Source organism: Brassica napus, chromosome A4 (genome assembly GCF_020379485.1).
Source record: "Brassica napus cultivar Da-Ae chromosome A4, Da-Ae, whole genome shotgun sequence".
Taxonomy (NCBI): Eukaryota; Viridiplantae; Streptophyta; class Magnoliopsida; order Brassicales; family Brassicaceae; genus Brassica; species Brassica napus.
This window is the reverse complement of record NC_063437.1, coordinates 7900451-7922219: the sequence shown is the minus strand read 5'-3', so window position 1 is coordinate 7922219 and position 21769 is coordinate 7900451. Positions and strand designations below refer to the sequence as shown.

At 33.6% G+C, this 21769-nt stretch overlaps 3 protein-coding genes across 3 annotated transcripts; 1 reads left to right on the top strand and 2 right to left on the bottom strand.

Annotated features, from left to right (window-relative positions):
- The first annotated feature begins 12548 nt into the window (after nucleotides 1–12548).
- On the top strand, nucleotides 12549–15465 carry LOC106449070 (NDR1/HIN1-like protein 6). Its single transcript, XM_013890881.3, has 2 exons — nucleotides 12549–14585; nucleotides 14955–15465. The coding sequence occupies exons 1-2, from the start codon at nucleotides 14114–14116 to the stop codon at nucleotides 15248–15250; spliced, it is 768 nt and encodes a 255-aa protein (XP_013746335.2). The 5' UTR covers nucleotides 12549–14113; the 3' UTR covers nucleotides 15251–15465.
- An 18-nt stretch (nucleotides 15466–15483) lies between these two features.
- On the bottom strand, nucleotides 15484–17055 carry LOC106449071. Its single transcript, XM_013890882.3, has 2 exons — nucleotides 16777–17055; nucleotides 15484–15841 (listed from the first exon to the last, which is right to left on the bottom strand). The coding sequence occupies exons 1-2, from the start codon at nucleotides 16961–16963 to the stop codon at nucleotides 15618–15620; spliced, it is 411 nt and encodes a 136-aa protein (XP_013746336.1). The 5' UTR covers nucleotides 16964–17055; the 3' UTR covers nucleotides 15484–15617.
- Nucleotides 17056–17383: 328 nt separating this feature from the next.
- LOC106445033 (protease Do-like 10, mitochondrial) lies at nucleotides 17384–20083 on the bottom strand. Its single transcript, XM_013886512.3, has 8 exons — nucleotides 19654–20083; nucleotides 19317–19562; nucleotides 19039–19234; nucleotides 18701–18960; nucleotides 18462–18589; nucleotides 18178–18381; nucleotides 17957–18007; nucleotides 17384–17762 (listed from the first exon to the last, which is right to left on the bottom strand). Exons 1-8 carry the CDS (start codon nucleotides 20030–20032, stop codon nucleotides 17505–17507), a joined length of 1722 nt encoding a protein of 573 aa, XP_013741966.2. The 5' UTR covers nucleotides 20033–20083; the 3' UTR covers nucleotides 17384–17504.
- Between the last annotated feature and the right edge of the window lie 1686 nt (nucleotides 20084–21769).

Genomic DNA, 21769 nt, shown 5'->3' with positions numbered 1-21769 from the left:
TGTGGCCAGGACCGACACTGAACTGACGTCAAGATGAAGATCGTGAAGTTAAAAACTTTGCTCGAGACAGTTTTGCAATGTTTCCAACCTTTATAACTTGATGCATATAATATATATCAAAATACGTTTGTTGTACACGCTTTTATTAGTTTTGCTTTTAAAAGAAGGTATTTGTAGTTATAAATGTTTTGTGCCAGTGAAGTAATGGTTGAAAAACCTCTATACATATGTCATTTTAAAATAACACCAACTTCTATATATAGTCAATACATATGTGCATGTTACATTCTAGACTAAATATTTTCTCTTTTAAAAATATAGAAAACAGTTTTTTTAGTCTACAAGCAAATGTTGTAGAGCAAGTATGCATTATACAAAATAATATATATTTAAAATCCATACGCAAAAACATAAAAGTTGATATATGCCTCTTTCTGACACATGCACACTCCACTATGAATAAAAATTAAAAAAAAAAACAGTATTGTCATCAAACTTTATCACAAATCCACATTTGTACATCTATAATTATGAGTTGGACAATTAGTTAATTGGATACAATACCAAAGCAAGAATAATCGAAAAACAACTATACCACCGCATACTAATAACTAACACATAACAGAGAACCAAATTCATGAATCTTAAAACAAATTTCAACTCGAGCATTTAGTGAATATCAAATTAACTAATATCCCGCCCGTAGGGCGGGCCGACCCTAGTAATTTATAATTACATGTTGTGTTTAAAAAAATATACTTTAATATATATTATTTTAGTATTTTACTGGATTTATAAGTAAATACATTGTTTTATTTAAATAATATAACACTATTATTTTAATAAATTTTATACATAGTAGCATCTATCATACTATCTTAGTAAATTTTATTGATATATGATATATATGTTTGGATGTTTTGATATTAAGTTTTTTTTGTTATTAAATTAATATTTCAAAATATTATATTACTTTAATTTTTACAACATAATTTGTTTTTTCATGTTGAATTTCAAAATTATTCTTTATTATTCATGATTTTATCTTTTGTAAAATTTGAAATATTATCATTTTGAGTTTAAGATTTTATTTTCAAAATTGTATATTTTGTAAAGAAACATTTGAAAAATTGCAAAACTATTTTTGAGTTTGGAAGATTATATGAAATATTATCAATTAATTATTAAATAAATTATTATTATTATTATAGATTCATAAGATGAAAATAAAAAAAAAAGATTAATAATATACGAAATTTCAACACAAATGTATGTCAATGAAAGTCTTTACCTAAAAATAACCAATTATTCAAATTAATGTCTTAAATATCAAGATCATATTAATAAAGTAACTATGAATAATCAGCATATATTATTTTATGTAATTTTCATATAACTACACTACTATATTTTAATTAATCATTTTATTCGGTTTTTATGGTTTGATCGGTTTATATAATGAACAATATCCACATACCACATGTTTTAAAAATAACATCAATTCGGTTTATATGTTGTTACCAAATCTAAACTACTTTCTTTATTTTGTTTCAGTTTGGTTTTAATTGGTTCGGTTTTTACTTGGTTTTTTTTGTAACACTGAAAAGTTTCAATAACAAAGCCTAGGCAGGCAAAGTATAGGGGGACAAAAGAAATAAAACAAAACAGCAGATACCAATAGGTACCAAAAACAGAAATAGAGAAGAGATTACACAGAGATGTGTACTCATGATAAGTGAGATCTCCCAGCAGCAGCACATATAGCTTAATCACACAGCTTGTGCTTCGGAGAGGATGGTATGCGAGAGCCAACTAGGGCCTCCAGTAGCAACATACGATTGGGTGCGGACGTCAGTTATAACACTCACTGCGATAACAGTAGCCACTCTATTTCTCGAACTGTGAACATGGATGAGTGACCACGAATCTAGTCGAGAGAGGAGAAGCAAAATGCGATCTATTAGTGACTTCAACTCTGGGTATTGATGAGGCTCAAGGAGTGCTTCTCTCAGCTCAATGGATGAGGCTTCCAGAATAACATTTTTAAGCCTCATGTTGACCATGCTTTCGACTTCCAGAATAACGGTTTTTACTTGGTTGAGCACTCTTAATTCAAATTAGCAAATCGTAGATAGTTTACAAAAGTGTTTCTTCTATTTAATAGTATGTAACGTAATCAAATTTCTTTTTTTTTGTATTTTATAATTAAACATAAAAATAATTTGCAAAAATAGATCTCATCTTTCAAATTACTAAACCAAATGTAATATATAAAGTTTGATATAGTTTCTTCAAAGAATTAATATCTTTGAAATATATATTTCATTTTCCCATAAACTTATCGATATATCTTTGGAATCATATATACTTTGGCACAAAAACAGTAAGTAAGATATATCTTTGAAATCAATCAACAAATATTGATTTACCAACTACAGATGTATTAGAATACAGACTCATACGGAATAGTCTTTACATAAATAACTCATACGCATACGAACTACAATTACATGGAATTCAAAACTATTAAAACATATATGATTTGTCCTTGAAATTTACATCTATCGACACACAATACATTTAAAATAATTAGGTATAATAAATAAATAAATAAATAAATAACTAATTTTAGTCTACATAGAAATAATTAAGATGAGATTAATACTTTGCTTTATATGTACCTTTGAAAAACACACAGTACATTCGCCCTGGTGAAATATATGTATATATACAAACTAATATTGGGTTATATCTTGTTTTTATAAAATTTCAAACATAGTGTACGAACATGAATGAATATACCGGTTTGGACATTATATAGATTCATACAGCTTTACAACGTGTGGTTGATTCTTACATCCTTTCCTGAGTTTGAATTCGGATTGACTATGATCTATGTGTCGTCTCTAGTCCATATAGGTCTATAATGTTCAAGCTAATGTTATTGTCCCAGAGCTTAGGCAGTTTAATCAATCAATGAAATGCAAGGATGAGACCAAAGTAAAAGAAGGAGCATTATAGTTATAAAACTAGGTGATAATCCGCGCCCTACGCGGAGTGAATAGATTTAAAGAGATTATCACTTTTAATTAATATATATTATAAAGGTAGAAATCATAGAAAAAAGTACTACATATTTAAAAAGAAAAATTTAAAGGAAATTGCGCATTTCACTAACCATTTATTCTTCGTTTTTTCAACTTGTATTTTTGTTTGTTTAATTGAATTATAGGTCATGGAAGTGAATTAATACAGTGCCGTCTTAAAAAAGTTAATGACCTTAGGCCAAACTTAAAATAGACCCTTTTAAAAACAATTATTGCATTACTTTAAACTGAAGCACACAAAAAAATTGTGGTATTAAAAGAAAAAAATGGGCTTTAAGTGTAAATTAGGTTTTGTTGTAAAAAAATTAAGAACGGTGAAGTTTAGAAAAAATATTGTCTTTTTGTATTTAAAATTGGTTTTGTTAATCATGGGTATTTTTTATTATAAATTCACCAACTAATTGATAATTTAAAAAATTAAAATGGACCTTTCTAATTAGTAAAATAACACCAAAATTTTGTTTGGACCATAGACCCATGGTAATTGCCAATGTGGCCATAGGTTAGAGTCGGGACTGTTAATAAGAGTAAGCAAATACTAATATAAATAAATTATGAAGTAGAGATAAAATGAAACATAAGCAATAAACTAATAAAACTCTTCAGAAACAAAATATAAGAAAACAAAAATAAATTAAAAATTGATGGTTAAACAATGCCATGACTGTTGCGAATGCTAGAACGTAGTGGTAAAGATGTTTTGAGAATGAGAGAATAGTGAGGATTTATATATGTAAGGCGCCTAGGTCTAAGGTATACTCTATATCATTAATCGCTACAATCAGATTCATTAATCGCTACAATCAGATTTCGTATTCCAAATCGAAATCTGAATATATTATTTCCTTTGTTCCTTATCGTACACTATTTCATTGTTGAATTATAGGAAACTAATGGGGTGCTGGTCAATCAAATTAAATGTAAAAATCAATCAATGACAATCACATTGCATTCTAAATTTGACGTGGTTGACAATTCAAAGTTGGTCTTTAACTTAAATTAACCAAATCAATGTCATAATTAACGTAGATATATTATTCTGGTATTTAGACACTAAAATTAAGCGAATCAATGACCTAATTGACATAGGAATATATTTATTTTGGTAAATTTGAATCGGATTCATTTACACTTAACTGCCATAAAATGATCAAATAGTATGTTGCATTAAGAAATATGGCATTAACTAAACATAGTTATCAATTACAAAGGAGAAGCAATCAGTATTAAAAAAAAAAAAATTGTATCATAACTAACTTCTTCTAGTACATATAACAAAGCGTTGGCAATTTAAAACATCAAAGAAGTACAAATGTATCATCGAAGGTAGTATATTTAATTGTGTTGCCTTGAATCGAATTCATTTATACTAAACTGTCATAAAATGATCTACAATAGTATATTGCATTGATAATTATGGAAATGATAAACGTGGTTAATGTGCAAAGGAGGAGATATGAAACTGCAATCATGCTTTTTAAAATATAATATATTGGATCGTTTAAGTTGCCATAAAAAAAACAATTCCAAGTGCAAAGACTCCATAAAAAGAACTTTAATAAATTTCAAAACCCTATATGAAAAATAGTGAAATCTAATTAACCATATTATTACGCGTCTACAATATATTTTTAAGTAAGATTTTGCTTGTAAGTTCTTCTTAATTTGCCGCTATGCGATTGTGATTGGTATCTTGCAATAATACGGAGAAGAGTTGCAGCAACATATATATATATATATATATGTATATACATACGTACACAAAAGATTTCATTTCCCACTTATCGTCATGGGACAACATCAAGCACGATTAAAAAAAAAAAATATATATATATATGTGTCTGTAGTCATGGTATATGATGAATGATAATGAAATAAACAATCAAGAATCTCTGGGTATGGCAATGAAATCTTCCTACTTTCCGCATTTAAAGATGAAACCGTTTAAAAATAAACGCGTTGTAAGCATTAAACGCAAGGGTGTCAAGGTACATTATGTTGTTAGGCAATACTCAATAAGCTTATAGTATATACCCAAATTATAATCTAATGATAAATGACAATTTTTGTAATTAGTCTAGTTAAAAATGAGTTTTTGAATATATGATGTGAGAGAGCTTGTGGTGTTGACATGCAGGAAATTGCACACTTGTAATAAACACATGAAATAAATATTAATTCTTTACAATGCTCCTCAAATAATAAAAAAAGGATAAAGTGTACCGGTCTGAAAATTTATCAATTGAACCGGTCAGTTAACAAATTTAAAAATATTATTAACTAGGGGCGATCATATAAGGGGTGGTCGGATATTTTTTGCATAATGAATCACTAATATAATTCCTTATGTAACAATGTATAGACACTGACCGTTTTTATGTTAAGTTATTTAATTTGGCTAGAGAATAAATTTTTAATCTAAGGTTTGGTTAAAGTTTTTGTAAGGCTGCCACATAAACAATAAAATGATGGTAGGTGTTGACACCTCAGCAAGTCTATTATGTAATTAATACAAAATTGAGGTTACATCTTTTTAAAAGATCCTCAAATAATATATAGGGGATAAGTGTAGCATTTGATTCACTGTTGATTTAGGCTCAAGTTTAATAAGTACTTTGTTCGAAATAACAATAGGAAAGATTGAAATCAGCATGTTATCAAAGAATTTGAGATATTAAACTGCACAGAAAATTCTTCCAGTCTGCTTTTTGAACAATGGCATTGTTGCGTGGAAGTTCTCTCATGTTGTTGAAGGTTTTGTTTGTCGGGTTTATAAGTAGTTATGTGCTCAATTATCCGAGTCTGTTTGTGTTGGGCTGCGTTGTTGGCAACGGCGGACCCATGATTGCTCTTGATCAGTGTCAGAATAAAAATTTATCACTAATTTACTGGGTTCAACATAATTTTTCACCATTTTATTACTAAGAATCAATGTATTTTTTAAGCAAAAATACAATTTATGTAAATTTTCGAATAATACTTGTAGTGGATCCACCACTGGTTGTTGGAAGCTACAGAAGCAGCAGTTTTAGGTTCGAGGGAGTTGTTTATCTTTGATAACTTGTAGCAGCTGCCTACTCCTCTCTGGTCTTTCCTGCTCGCTTTGATCTTAACCCGTCCAACTGCTTAGCTGGTTACTAGGCTTACTTTCTTGCTTAGGTTTCTTATCATTGTCATTTTGTATATGTTGTTTATTTTAGTTTTCCATATTCCGTTACTAATTACGCCTATAATCGTTGTCACACATTGAAAATTTGATATAATATTTAACATTTTACCCAAAAGAAAAACTGCACTAGGCAAATTGTTTTAATAATAACCCCTTTCGTTAAGAGAGATAATGTTAGTGTATAAGCTGATATTAATTTTTCTTTTCATAAAAGTCTAGTTGTAGGTCCTAAGTCCTAATATACGTACATATACTTTCATTATATCAAAAATAAAACGTAAATATATATATCTTACCAATATCTCATGATATATCAAAATACAAAAGTTAAAGGCATAAAAGCAACATTCTGTACATAACTTTAAGAAAAGGACATCGTTGCAACAAATATCAATACTATTAAAACAGGAACATGCCTCATTGATATTAGCTCAGTCCAACTTAAAATATAACTGCATCTAATTGATTATCTAAATATATCAAATAACCACCTCGATAAAATAATTTTGTAACTTCCACTTTTGTTCCAAAATTTTCGGATCCAATCCTGTCATATACATATGTTACTAATAAAATAATTTTGTAACTACTTCTAAGATGTATGCATATTTTGTAACGTCACCCTTTAAATTCCAAAATATCAGTGATCCACTACTTTCAATATTACTAACTGTCGAGTACCTTATGAAGTCCAATAAATAAAAATTACGTCATTTGGAAACGGTAAAACTGATACTATACTTTAATAAATACTAGATTTTGACCCGCGCGGTTGCGCGGAAATACTTATATTTATATTTATAATTTTAGCATCATTTAAAATTATAATTTATTTTCAAAATTAAAATTTTATGGTTTGATGATATTTTGTAAATTTTGGTTTACGTCGAGGTTGTACTCTTGATTTTTCGGTTTGGTTGTGGATTTTGATTTTTGGTTATAGAAATATAATAATAGTTTGATTATTTATAAATTTAAAGTTTGGTTTGTTTTGGGTTTCATTATTTAGTTTTTGGCTTTGTTCAAATAACAATGTTAGGAACCTAAAATTTTGAGTTCAGTTCGAACGCATGGATCTGAATTTAGATATGAAATTATGTGAAATTAATTATAAGAATATTCTTGAAATCGTTAAACTAAATATATGTTGAACAATACAAAACATATTTATTGTATTTTCAGTTTAAACATATTGGGGATTCAGAATTTAGGAGGAATGGGGTCTTATTTAGGTCTACCGGAAAGTCTAGGAGGATCGAAGGTTCAAGTGTTTGGTTTTGTACAAGATCGTCTCAATAAAAGGGTGAATGGTTGGACTTTTAGATTTTTTACCAAAGGGGGAAAAGAGGTAATTATCAAGTCGGTGATAACTGCGCTACCAAACCATGTGATGTCGGTATACAGATTACCGAAAGCTACAGTGAAGAAACTAACGAGTGCAGTAGCTCAGTTTTGGTGGAGTCCAGGAGGAAGTACAAAAGGAATGCACTGGAAATCATGGGATAAATTGTGTGACCATAAGGATAATGGTGGACTAGGTTTTAAAGACTTAAATGATTTTAACACGGCAATGCTTGGAAAGCAATTGTGGAGGCTAATAGAGAAACCAAACTCTCTTTTCTCTCGAGTTTTTAAAGGACGGTATTACAGGAATGCTTCACCCCTGGAACCGATTCGCTCATACTCCCCGTCGTATGGATGGAGGAGTATCATCTCTGCTAGATCTCTGGTTTGTAAAGGACTAATTAAAAGGGTGGGCACAGGGTCATCTATTTCAGTATGGAATGATCCTTGGCTCCCATCCACTCGCCCGAGACCAGCTAACAAAAACCTTCATAATAGTTACCCGGACCTTACAGTGGATTCCCTTATTCATCAGGAATCCCGCACTTGGAATTTACAGGTACTTAGGACTTTGGTGGAACCTGAGGATGCGAAATTGATTGAGAGTATTCCTTTGAGTAGAAATCAATTCGAAGACAGGAATGGTTGGCATTTCACTAATAATGGGAGATATACAGTACAATCAGGATATCATGTCGAAAGGATATATCCAGATAAGGAAAAACCACCGGAGTTTTATGGCCCCAATGTGGATATTCTCAAGGCATTCTGCTGGAAAGTGAAATGCCCTCCAAAGTTAAGGCATTTTCTATGGCAGTTACTGACAGGTTGTATAGCAGTGACAAAGAATTTAAAATCAAGGGGAATAAAAGGAGATACAGTTTTGTGTACGGTGTGGAGACCCAGAGGAATCAATAAATCATGCTTTCTTCGAGTGCCCTCCGGCACGTCAAGTGTGGGCACTATCCAAGATTCCGTCAAACCCGACATTATTTCCTATTGGTTCTCTATTCGCTAATATGGATCATTTATTTTGGAGAGTAAACCCGAAAATGGAAGATCATCAGTTTGCATGGATATTATGGTACATTTGGAAGGGTAGGAATAATAAGGTTTTCAGTAATATAGATACGGATCCGAGGGAGACGCTTAAATTAGCAGAATTGGAATCAACACTTTGGGCAGAAGCACAGATGATTAATAATCCAAGGGTGGCGCCTGAAGTACAGATCCGATCACATTTAGGGAACACAGGACGATGGTGCTTCACGGATGGTTCTTGGAAAGATAAAGATTCTTTCTCAGGACAAGGATGGTTCAGTACCATTCCGGGGTTTGAAGGTTTACTAGGAGCAAGGAATGTAAGGGCAAGTCTCTCACCTCTTCATGCGGAGATGGAGGCATTAATCTGGGCAATGGAATGTATGAAAAACTTGCGACAGTACGGGGTCACGTTTGCAACGGATTGTTCCCAACTGGTGAAGATGGTTTCGGAACCAGAGGAATGGCCAGCATTTGAAAGTTACCTGGAGGATATTAAGCTTTTGAGAAGAAGCTTCACCAACTCGGATATTGTTCATGTTCCTAGGACGAATAATATAATGGCGGATCGCTTGGCACGCAGTGCTCGGATACAACCGTCGTTCGTCGTACACATGGATGCAGAGTTGCAATCTTGGTTTACAGAGTCCACATGAGTCTGTAGATGTTTTTGTTGTCAAAAAAAAAAAAAAAGTTTAAACAATGTTGTAAGGTTGGCTATTTAAAATATATATCGTTTTAATTTACATGGAAAAAGTTTCAAAATATATGGTTATGGTTACATATGTTTATAATATAACAAAAAAAAATATATTTGGTTTCAGAATTTAAAAAAAACAATGCACAAATTCAAAGTTGTGGAATTTATATTATAACAATAATCAATGATTTATTCATCTTTTAATTTAGAATGATATGCCAAATGATTTTTTTTCTGTTCAGAATAAAGATTTATTTTGTTCATTCTGAATTTAAAAATTGAAAGCTGAGATATAATTTATCTAATATAAAATTTAAATGTATATAAAATGTACTGAAAAATCTATGGACGATATATAGCATATGTTAATAGTCATGGTTTTGGTATATAACTTATTATTTATTTGTTATATATAGTATATAGCTTCTTTTACTAAGGTATATCAATTATATTATAAGATTCAAAAGGTATGTCACTAAAAAGATTAAATAATATTACTGAGGTAGGATAGGAGGAGTACAAAATACACGGAGAATTAGGATTAGATTCTACTGAATATATATATATATATATATAGTCATCTATAAAATTAATATTATGTAAGGGTGAATATATAAGAATATGGTATGTGATTCCACATTTTTCAAAATTCATTTCTATAGTAATACAAACCTTTGTTTCAAAATTTCTAGATTTTTTTACTCCCTAAGACACATTTTGAGTTTGGCATTACATGATAAGGCACATGTCGCATGAAGCAACCTTTCTTATGAGGTAAAGACATCGATACCCTCATAGTAAATGAAACCAAACCGATCTGAATATTCCCCTAAACCAAATCATACCAAGACCAACTTAAACAAAACCTAGCGATCTATCTCTCTCATTTCCCCTCTTTTTTCTCTCTTTCACTTTCTCCCAACGTTTGCGACGGAGATTAAAGACCCTAGCTTCAGGTTTGCGGCGGAGATTAAGAGCGCCGGCGTAGACATCTTCCAACATACGAAACCCTAGCGATCTATCTCCCTCATTTCCCCTCTTTTATCTCTCTTTCACTTTCTCTTAACGTTTGCGGCGGAGATTAAGAACCCTAGCTTCAGGTTTGCGGCAGATTAAGAACGCCGGCGTCCACATTTTCCAACATGCGAGGTTTACTCCGAGGTAAACACTTTCTGAATTTGATTTCTGAAACAAAATTCCAAGATTTGATTTTAAATTTTAAATCTTACCAAAAATTTGATTTTAAATTTTCGAGATTTCCCCCTTCTCTTTACATTTATCTACTGCTTTCTCCCTCTCAATTCATTTGTTTTGTTTGTGAGTTTATTCTCACGGTCATAATCTTTTTCTCATCTCGTTGTAGGAAACAACAAGCCGGACAAACGCCTCCCACCGAGGCTTTTCGCGCAATACCGGTTCCCTACCGGTCGGCTCAACATCTACTCCAAGCCAGACATTCTACCTTTCATACAACATGTCTTAAGGAACACGGAGGAGCTTCAGTACATCAAAAACTCTTGTTTCGGGAAGTTGTTTGAGCTCCCAGCACGTCAATGTCCTGTCTCGTGTAAACTAATTCACGCCTTTCTCACCAGACAACTACTTTGAACACATCTCCCGTCCACAGCTCCCCTGAACACACACCTCCCGTCCACAGCTCACCCGTCCACAACTCCCCTGAACACACATCCCCCGTCCACAACTCTCCCGTCCACAGCTCTCCACAACACACATGGTGGAGGCCAAAGTCTTGGATCTCGTCCACGACTTCCAGTGCCTCTCGAAGAGCGTAACTGAACAGATTGACTCACACAAAACTTGGCTACAGGAGCTTGAGGTTAAGATGATGTCTAAGCTCAATGAACACATGTCGAAGGTTGCCTAATCTATGGATGAAGCAACTTGACAGTTCAAAGAAGACATGGAGGCTACTCTCAGTTCAAACATGAACACAACACAGCTCAGCGACAATGGACCGGGCCACAACTTCGCAGCTGCTGTTGGCATTGTTATAGCTATCGCATGCTTTTATTGGAAGATCCTCTGAACATTAGAACTAAATTATCGATTCCTGCTTCTAGTTTTAGTTCTTCGTAGCTACTAAGTTTTTATGTCAATCTATGAATCCTAGTTCAACCAACTATCTCATCATATAATCTAATATGATTTACAACTCTTTTACATTTATAATTACCACATGTGTTGTTTGTGGATGTTTGTGATGTAGGGGATTTACCTTGTGTTCGCCTTCTTTTAGGTTTGTTGTACATGTGTTCCTTGTACATGTCCACATCCACACATCTATTTAGTTGTGCGTATAACAACGCTTACCTGCACTACACACTTCTTAATCTGACGATCAAAAGTGATAACAAAAATCAACAACAACTCCACATCATTAATTTTTGGAAACACAATTATCCACAAGTGAGTATTTAGCTTTTTTGGCCTTCATAATGCCTAAAGGAAACAAAAAAAATTTAACCTAGTTTGCTCCCTCTGGCGCAAACAAAGAAGATCCTGTCTGTTTCCTGTTCTTCAACGTCGAGAATCAATGTGCATTTATTTTCACACCCAACGCTCACACAACTTTTAAATCTCACCGTTTGATTTAAAATTAATTTTTCCAATCCAACGGTGTCAAACTAAAGTGTCACCATGTTGCTTTATTGTTTACGAACCGGCCAGACAGCTAGCAACCGGTTTCCTAAGCGGACAACATCTTCTCTATAGCAACTTTGAGGGCAGAAATGTCCAATTTCCTTCTTGATCCAAGATATTGTGCCTTGCAAGCACATTGTGTCTCTATATGTAAACAAAATACATAATGTGTCCCATACGGTAATCAACTCAAATTTCTATGTGTAAAGGAAATTTAAATAACAATAATTAGTAGGCAATATTTAAGGAGGTAGTTATGGAGTAATATTTTAGTTTTCAAATATTATCTTGATTAGATTGAGTTATTTTAGGTAGGTCCATAATTTAAATGACTTAATAATATTAAGTCACAACATACTTAATAGGTCCAAATTTAAAATATGCCAAGGTAAATTTCAAATAGGACCCTATTTTAATAGAGTAGATTATTTTCACCACAAAAATTAATGGGAATGAAATGACGAAGGTTTAGTTAATCTTTTAAACACAATGTTGAATCTAATTATTTTTCGGTCATTGAGTTATTAGATTGACCGTAGATAACTATGTCAGTTCTTAATTTATTTTAACATATAATTATGAATATATCAATATTAAAATAAAAGAAAACCCCATGTTTAAAAACATAGTAAAATTTTAAATTCAAATTATTTATTTTTCATTTCACATAAAAATATAATTTAAACAATTTTTATAACAAGTTAGAGTTATGACATATAATAAACAGTACTATAATATCAAAATTAATAATTATTTAAATATTTAATTCAAACGTTAAAATTAAATTTTAAACATAATAATTTAAACAAAATTGGATTATATACCGATCACCCATAAGTTCAACATGCAGCCTCTGGTTTTAGCGGTTTTTACGGGTTATCAAGTTTTTAATTGATGGATATGTTTTGAAACACAAACCGGATTACATATTGAATTACTGGGTTTATAGTGTTGATCATAGATCCGAATTGGATTTAAGACCGCTGATTTAAATACAAAAACATTTAATAGACAAAATCCTTACAAATTAACAAAAAAATTGTAAAATTATTAATGAAGTTTTACATCATAAAATAAAAGCGCGGATCAAAATATAGCTTGTGTTATTAAAACATGATCATTCTTATTTTTATCGGCTTAAATATATAGTCGACTCCTAAATCTTTTAAGTTGGTGATATTGTAATATTTATTATTAATGAAATATAAAGTTTAATTATATGATGAGATTTTTGTTTAAGTATATTCAGGTTTCAAATTTTTGGAAGTAGTGATTTACATCTCATTTAGATATTTATAAATTTTGTTTCAGTTCATATTTTTACGGGTTTGGTTTGGTCTTGACTATCCGTGTAAATCATAAAATTCTATATACTAAAATATTCCTTATAATTTTCAAAATTCAAAAATAAAAACAACAAATGACATATAAATTTTATAATACATGAACAAATACTGAAATTTAACACAAAATTACCTATGTTTAAATCTTTGGTTAAAATCCCAAAAAATATTTTAAATGTCTCCAGTATTTTAAGAATTTTGGATTACCGTTGCAGCTTTAATAGTTTTTGTACAAAAATTTGTAGACACAAACTTATTTTAAATTCTGATTATAGTTTTCTGGTTGTGTCTAAAATCAAATTTCTTGAAATAATAAAAAAATTGAAACAAAAAAATATTCCCGCCCTTTAAAATATACGCGGGTCAAAATCTAGTTTTTTTATTAAAATGTCTTTGTAGACCCGTTGTATATGCGGACCATGCACGAACGTTCATCTTTACGTCTGCGGAACCCAGAATTGACACCCCTAGTCTTGGTTTAACCCAAAACTATTACGGTCCAAAAAGGCACAAGTAATTCAAAAGGACACGTTTTGTGTGAAAATTTAAATGTTTAATTACTTTTCTCCTCATGAATACACTACTTTTAAACAAAACACCAACATACTGCTTATAAATACAATTAACCAAAAAGAAAACGTGAAGAAGATCCCCTTTCCATTAAAACGATCTTCATTTACCTCGAAAACTTGGAGACTACTTGAGTTGTAATTCCCGAAACGTAAGCCAATCTTCACGAACGTGAAACATGTCCGAACACCTGAAAATCCATCCAGTGAGCGATCCGGAAGCTCCACTACCTCCGACGCATCCAACGGTTCCTCTTGTCTCACGTAGCTCCTCAAGATCGGAACACGGTGAAACAACCAAAGAATCTGTGACGCAACCACCACAGTTGGATTCTCCTCAAAGGAAGAAGAAAGGAAGGAGAAGCTGTTGGTGTAGGTGTGTGTGTTACACGCTCCTCGTTCTCTTTCTTCTTATTGTCGTCGTAGGAGCGGCCGTTGGTATACTCTACCTTGTCTTTAGACCAAAGTTACCGGATTACAATATCGACAGGTTACAGCTCACGCGGTCTATACTCAATAACCAAGATTCGAGTTTGTCGACCGCGTTTAACGTCACCATTACGGCCAAAAATCCCAACGAGAAGATCGGAATTTACTATGAAGACGGAAGCAAAATTAGCGTCTTGTACATGCAAACCAGACTTAGCAATGGTACGTCAAAAATGTTTGAAAAACTAGCTAGGCTATTTTACCTGTGTTTATTTTCCCTAAAGAAACCAAATTACTCGGTTGGTATTAATTAAGACCAAGGTCTAAAATCGCTATAGACCGAGTTCCATTTCACAGTGTATAAACACTCCTCGTGGACCATTTGATCACTTTTTTTTTACATCCGCGCGACCATATAATGCACTTGGATTTGAGTTCTTGATGTTTTAGCGTAGGGTTTACCGAAAACTACCTATTTAAAGTTTTGTTCACTCACAAAATTAGTTAGATCTTTGGACGAAATTTTGATGTCCAAAAAATAAAGACCAGAAGTATATTTGAAGGACTAACCGTATTTTGTAATATTTACAGGGTCATTGCCGAAATTTTACCAAGGACATGAGAATACGACCATTATATTCGTAGAAATGACTGGTTATACTCAGAATGCAACCAGTTTAATGGCGACATTGCTAGAGCAGCAACAGTTAACTGGAAGCATACCGTTGCGGATTAGAGTTACCCAACCGGTTCGGATCAAGCTTGGGAAATTAAAGCTGCCGGAAGTAAAATTCTTTGTGAGGTGTGGTGTATTCGTTGATAGCTTGGCTGCTAACAGTGTTATTAGGGTTAGGAATAGTAACTGCAAATTCAGGTTTAGACTATAATTTCATTTTTAAGTTTTTATTAATTTAGAATTTGCATTAATAATGAGGGGTTGAGGGTTCCGAGTCCCCCTCCCCCGTTCTACGCTGAGTCTCCGTTATCATTATTTATTTTAAAAAAATACATTTTGTTTCACACCATGTAAATAATTAATAAAATATCCATTTTTTTCTTGTTGTTGTTCATAAATGTTGATTTCTTTCTCATCATTGACCGAGAAGAAAAGACTGATATATACTGCTGAACTATTTAAACCGATGTTCTTAGAAACATTGAATTTTCAATGCTTGTTAAACATTGTCTTGGACCGTATAACATCATTCTTACATTTCAACCCCCAAGAAGAAGAAAAGGTTGTTAAATAAAAGTCTAACACAAAGACGCTTTCACGTCTCTTATCTTCTGGAGACAAAGTTGGGCCCTTTCAAGAACCATTTCAACTCTAGTTTTTCTCTTTGTGACCACTCTCTGAACCATCTTATGATTATTGTTCTTGTGGATCTTTCCCGTTGATGACGATGTCTGATCTCCAAATAATTCATTTGTGTACTTTCTCTTCTTGTGTTTCTGCTTGTTCTTACAGTTTGATGACTCTGTCCAACGCATTAACAACAACTTTTAGTTGCGGCTAACACAGTTTCATGTGTGAACGAAATCTAGATTTGAATTGACTTGATGACCCCTCCTAACTACACTAATATCCAAGATTAGCGTCATGACTCATGACATAATAGAAGACAATGTCATGATAGTTAATATGATAAGGTAACAAATAGTTTATCGTTTACTGCTTAGCCATCTTTGTTGATATACTCGAGAGTTATGCATATACTAGCTAGATGCATTTGCATAACGAGTCTTTTGATTTATTTGTTCATTTACATCATTTGAGAAACAAGAAACCATATGTACTTATAATAGTGTAAAACGAGCAGAACAAAAATTGACAATCAATCAGACTAACAAATTGCCTAAAACTATATTAAAAATCAACTTATGTTTAAAAAATCATTTCAAAAGAAACGAACGTTATTGCGGTTGTAAAATCAAAACCAATATTTTCAAGCTATAGTAGATTCTTCAATCGCAATGCACTAGTGAGAAATTGTAAAGCCGTACAACTTTAACTTTATCCAACATGAACAAAGGGTATAGATTTTTGAAAGTATAACCAAATACAAGGGCCAGAAAATTCTTACAGAATCTATTTATGTCTTGTCGAATATTTTTGAAGACGTGTTGTCGAATAAATTTAATTTTGGCATGGGAAATTCAATCGACTTATTTTTTTTTAATGCAACACCATAAATACACGAATATACGACCGAAAAGGTTTGTCAAATATTATAATTTGACTAAAAACAATCTTAATAGTTATCTAAATAATTGAGAAATTGTTAGCATAAAACCGAAAATAATTAAGGAACAAAGCTTTTTATTTCTCTCAGCAGTCCATATACTAAACACACGACAAGCAATCGCCGAAGGGACAGAGACACATAAACGAGAACGATTGTACAAGTAGTACCTTGGGTGAGGACGAGGGGGGAGGAGGAGGCACGTGACGGAGGCGCGTGGTCTTCACTGAGGTTAGAGATGAAAGACTGAAGGTCGGACTTGAGGTAGGCGAAGCGGTTGGGATATTGAGCCTGAAGAATCTCAAGTTCCTCCTTAGCCGTTTCCATTAGTTGAATCTCCCACGAAGACGACATCATCACACAAACGAATAGTGAAAAGCCTTTTTGCTTCTCCACTTCCTGAGTGAGTTAAACAAAAGGTCAGTGACCTTAGTTAAGAGAGACACTCATAAGACTAGGAGGGTAGTTTCGTCTTTTACGGTGCACGTACGGATGTGACAGGTCGCAGAAGACACGGAAAGGTATTTTTGTTTTCTTAATGGACAAAAAACACATAAAAGTAGTAATGAAAGGAGAAAAAGACAAGGAGTCTCTGGCTTCTAGTTCCTACGCACTAACCAGATTTGGGATTGAATTCTCATTAGATGTGTCCACATTTGATCAATACTTTGTGTGGGGGGGGAGGGGGGTTAAAAGAATTAAGTTTTCTATAGATATTTTTTAAATAGCGAATCAAGTAAAGTGTCTGAAGAGCTGTGTGTAGAAAACAAAGAAAACTATAAAAGGAAAAAATCCGATTTAAAAAATCCTAAAATGTTCACGAACATTATAACACAGTGGTTCTGAAAATATGAATGAATGTGAAAGTGTACATACAACATGCGATTGGAGTTTTGGCTCAAACAACCGCAGTAGAACAAGAAGCAGCCAACTCAGTTGCTAGATTATTTTGTTCAATAAGCAGATCGCTGGACATGGCAGACGCTATTCTGTGCCGTTTCAAAATCAGAGAAGTGGCTAATCTTGCGTCTTGGTACTTCAAGGCGAGTACTCTCCCATCGTCTAAATCCAATTTCAGATTTTCTGTGTCACAGTTCTCTATGAGCTGGCATAAATGTCTCAGATTATCCACTTCCACTCCATTCACTTTCTTCACCTGGTAGTAATAAAAAAAGTGTTTCATTTCATATTTGCCCTTTATTAGAATCCTATGATGATGTTCTGTTATCTTAATTACTAAGTCCAAAAATGTATGCCATGATGAGATGAATAAATGAATCATGATGCGCTTGGATTCAGAGAATGACAAAAGGATCATCATATAAATACGGTTATAGTTTTCATACTTACTTGCAGCTCTGCAAGACGCTCAAATCCTGTGTTGATATCATCCATTAACACCTATCAGACAGATAATTAGTTATCAGTCAGGTGCCTAAATGACCAGATGATGTTTGTGTTGGCAATATCAAAAACTCTTATCAAGTAAATACGATCATAGTTACTCAAGTGATCGTCAATCGTTCTTAATCTCAACAATAGAACTAAGACAAAAAAGAAAAGCAACAAACCTGAGAGATAATGACAAGTTGTTGATTAGATTTTTCAGGTAGATCTCTTAATGCACGCTCGCACAATCTGCGGGGACAAGTGTTGTACCAATCTTCTCCGTATTCGTGTAGGTATGGCTGAGTGAGAGGCACGAATACAAAGCCCGAAAATATATAATAACTTGGAAGCTGGTCGAACTGATGCACTGGAACCAGCGGTTGTAGCTGCAAGCAAGCAATAAAAATTTGTTAAGGCTCAGAAGAAGATTGCCCAGTTCTACAGTCGGTGACAAATAATGACTTACAGGTCTGAGAGTGATACAAAACTCATGTTCTTTTCCTTCCCTCAAGACTTTAACCAGAGCTGTCTCATTTGGTTTTTTCATAGATACCATATGATCAAAAGTGATCCGCTCCTTCTTCCGGAGAGGAACTGCAATGCAAAGTAAATGAAAACACACTTTTTAATTCACCAGCAAAAACTACTACGTAAACAATGCGACGTTGAGGAGGTTCATGGAAAAATAAAAGAGAAAAAATCTACCAGTGCCATCATTTCCAATGGGAACACCATCAAATGCGAGAATAACATCTTCCTTGTTCAGAATTTTATGAGCATCGGAGAGAGGGTTAATCTTGCTTATAAGAACCCCTGTCATTTCAGAACTCATCTGATAGATGCTACGGATCTGAGCATTCTCCATAGGCTGGCATGATACACCCATTGAGCAGAAACCAGTGTATTTTCCAGATTCTTCAACACCGTTTATGAAATGCTTTATTACCGGTGTTGGAATGATATAACTGCACTTTGAAAGCACCAGTTAGTTTAAATCTTTTTCTGATCACTTAGGCTTTGTATCAAAAGTTTATTAGACTCACCCTATGTTCTCACCACCTGCAAGATTTTGAAAAGCAACACCAGCTACTTTGTTTCCCATGATTGCTGGGCCACCGCTGTTTCCAGGGTTGATAGCAGCATCTATTTGAATAGCCATTAGCTGGGTGGCACCGTGAACATATTGGGTGGGTTCAACACGAGACACAACACCTTTCGTAACAGAGATGTTATCACCACCTGCACTAGATATATGATTATCCACTGTACTTGGAGCTAGAACACAACTCAAGTCTTATCAGTTGATAATTAGAAAACATACCTTGAGGATAGCCAACTACAAACACTTCTTCCCTCAGAAGCGGTATATCTCCCAGCTCCAAAGAGTTCATTCCTTCCCAAAAAACTTCACTATCAATCACCAAAACGGCTAAATCACACTCGTGTCCGATAGCCTCAACTTTAGCTCTGTGCTTTATAGGGGACCCGTGCTTCCTCACTAGCACGAAGGAGTGATCAGCCACCACGTGCGCGTTCGTTATAATCCTTCTTCCAGATATTACGAATCCTTACATCATAACCATTCAAAGTTAAAGCAGCAAAAGAAAACACAACAAGAAACCAAACAAAACAAAAAAGTTATGGTCTTTAGCTATTACCAGAGCCCATGGATTCTCGCTGAGACTTATTCTGCCAAGGAAGGAAGTAGCTAGGACTCGTCGAAACTGTGAATATCTTCACCACCGAGTCCATCGCCAAATCCACCGCTGAAGAATACGCCGCCGACCCTTTTGCGGCATTTCTCCGCCGTGACATATGTCTTATGCTGATACGCCACCGTGAAGAAACCGGTGACGATGTAGTCGTCGTGTGTCGATGATGAGGATTAGAGTAATAGAATCTAGAGATAGGAGAAGACAGAGCACTCTCCCTCGGTAATGCTCTGCTTACTAAGGAAGGAGAAGTGAGGTACGCGGAAACCGAATAAGCTGAGATTCTGCGGAGGTGCTCGACGGTGCGAATCGACCGGAGCAGCATTTTTTTTTGTGTTCCGATACTCTTTTTTTTTTTTTTTTTGGGTTTCTGAAAAGGGTTTTAAGCTGCTAGGTTACACCTTTTTAACAGGATTCGTTTAGCCGATTCGTACCGACCGGTTTAATCTTGGTTCAATTTTGAATGTAATTTACTGTAATACAAGTAGTTTTGTATGTGATTCAACACCCAACGAACACTGTTCAAAGGTACTTTTCTCTCTGTTTTGTCTCTACAAGAATCGAATACTGGTGTCGAGTCTCTGTCTGAATCCCTGTTTTCATATTTCAAAACATTTTATAACCTTTTTTTTTATAACTCAAGAAGACACCTTTCTAAAATTTAATATTATGATTTGAAAGCCAAAGAAACTACCAAAATAGAACATTTCGTGAGTTGTTTTGTTGAGCATCAAACGAACAACACATCTTACTCTTTAAAACTGCAAAGCAGCAACATTTTAATCTTACTTCTTCCTAAAATGTTTTCATTAGAAGAAACAAACAGCATAGGTAGAGAAAGAGCTCTCTATTGTCTTCCTCTCTTCTTCATGATTCTCGGGGTATCTCCAACCCAAACCTATTTTTTCCTCAATAATTTTCACAAAAATAAAATCTCTATTATAGGATAAATTTTGTCCCAACGATTTACTCTATTGCTGTGAGAATATAGAAAAAAAATAGGTTTGAATTGGAAATGGTCTTAAACCCAAATTGACATTCGTTTTCTCTGGCAAGAGGTAAACAACTTTAGTGAGTGCAATCCTCTCACCATGCATGTTGTTTATATTACCATTAAACTTTGGGGGCAAGCTGCCAAGAATCTCACGGATGACTTGTTGATCAAACACATGGCCGGTTTAAGAATATAAAAGGCCTTTAGGCAAAAAAGTAATTTTAGGCCCCTATAATTAGTTAAATTAAATATTATTATTAAATAAATATATATAAAAACTTATCTAAATTTATTAATTTGTTTGTTTTTAAAATTTAGACTATTATATTTTTAAAATATTATGTCAATCTGAAATTGAAAGTGAAAAAATAAAAACTAGACCGTTTTTGTTGAGAAAAAAAAATATTTGGCCCCTTTATATCACTAAATTTGCTTAATTTTAGGTGGGTCTTGGACGAGTATACTGCTGGCCCTCCCACATGAGCCGGCCCTGATCAGACATGTTAGACCCGTAGAACTTAAGCTGGTTCACAAGCTCCATCATTTTTTTAATATATTCCCCAAAGCTTTCTTCCTTCTCCATCATCATTTCGTCAAATTTGATCTTAAGGTAGGTCAGTTTCAAATCCTGAATCTCATTGGTCTCTCCGAATTCCGCTCTGAGAATCTCCCATGCTTGCTTGGACGATGTTACTCTGCCTATCTGAAGAAAGATCGGGTCTGTTACAGACATTTGCAGCATATGAAGAGCCGTCATATCCTTGATTCTCTGATTTTTTGGCTCGTAACAGAATCCAATCATTTGGTGGTTTGTGTTTTCTTCCGAGAATCCACTCTCTATAACTTTCCATAGGTCACGAGCTATCAAAAGATTCCTCTTCTTTATAATCCAAACCTCATGGTCGTCTCCATCAAACAACGTCATTTTCATCTGCATGTGCGCCTCCATGGCTGCAACAATACCCACTTTAAAAATCGACAGTATTACAAATAAACCGTCTCTAAAGAACCTAAATTTTAGCTGAACCCAACTCCTAAATAACCAACCCTAGATCTTCAACCCGACAA

Bases quoted from the DNA above. Each gene is read 5' to 3' on its own strand.
- LOC106449071 (XM_013890882.3), bottom strand. From the start codon at position 16,963: ATGATGTCGTCTTCGTGGGAGATTCAACTAATGGAAACGGCTAAGGAG. The intron at 15,842-16,776 runs GTACTACTTGTA...TGCGTTGGACAG, and splicing joins CCCCCTCGTCCTCACCCAAG to AGTCATCAAACTGTAAGAAC.
- LOC106449070 (XM_013890881.3), top strand. From the start codon at position 14,114: ATGTCCGAACACCTGAAAATCCATCCAGTGAGCGATCCGGAAGCTCCA. The intron at 14,586-14,954 runs GTACGTCAAAAA...TAATATTTACAG, and splicing joins GCAAACCAGACTTAGCAATG to GGTCATTGCCGAAATTTTAC.
- LOC106445033 (XM_013886512.3), bottom strand. From the start codon at position 20,032: ATGCTGCTCCGGTCGATTCGCACCGTCGAGCACCTCCGCAGAATCTCA. The intron at 18,008-18,177 runs GTTTGTTGCTTT...TCTGTCTGATAG, and splicing joins AACTTGTCATTATCTCTCAG to GTGTTAATGGATGATATCAA. The intron at 17,763-17,956 runs GTAAGTATGAAA...TATTACTACCAG, and splicing joins AGCGTCTTGCAGAGCTGCAA to GTGAAGAAAGTGAATGGAGT.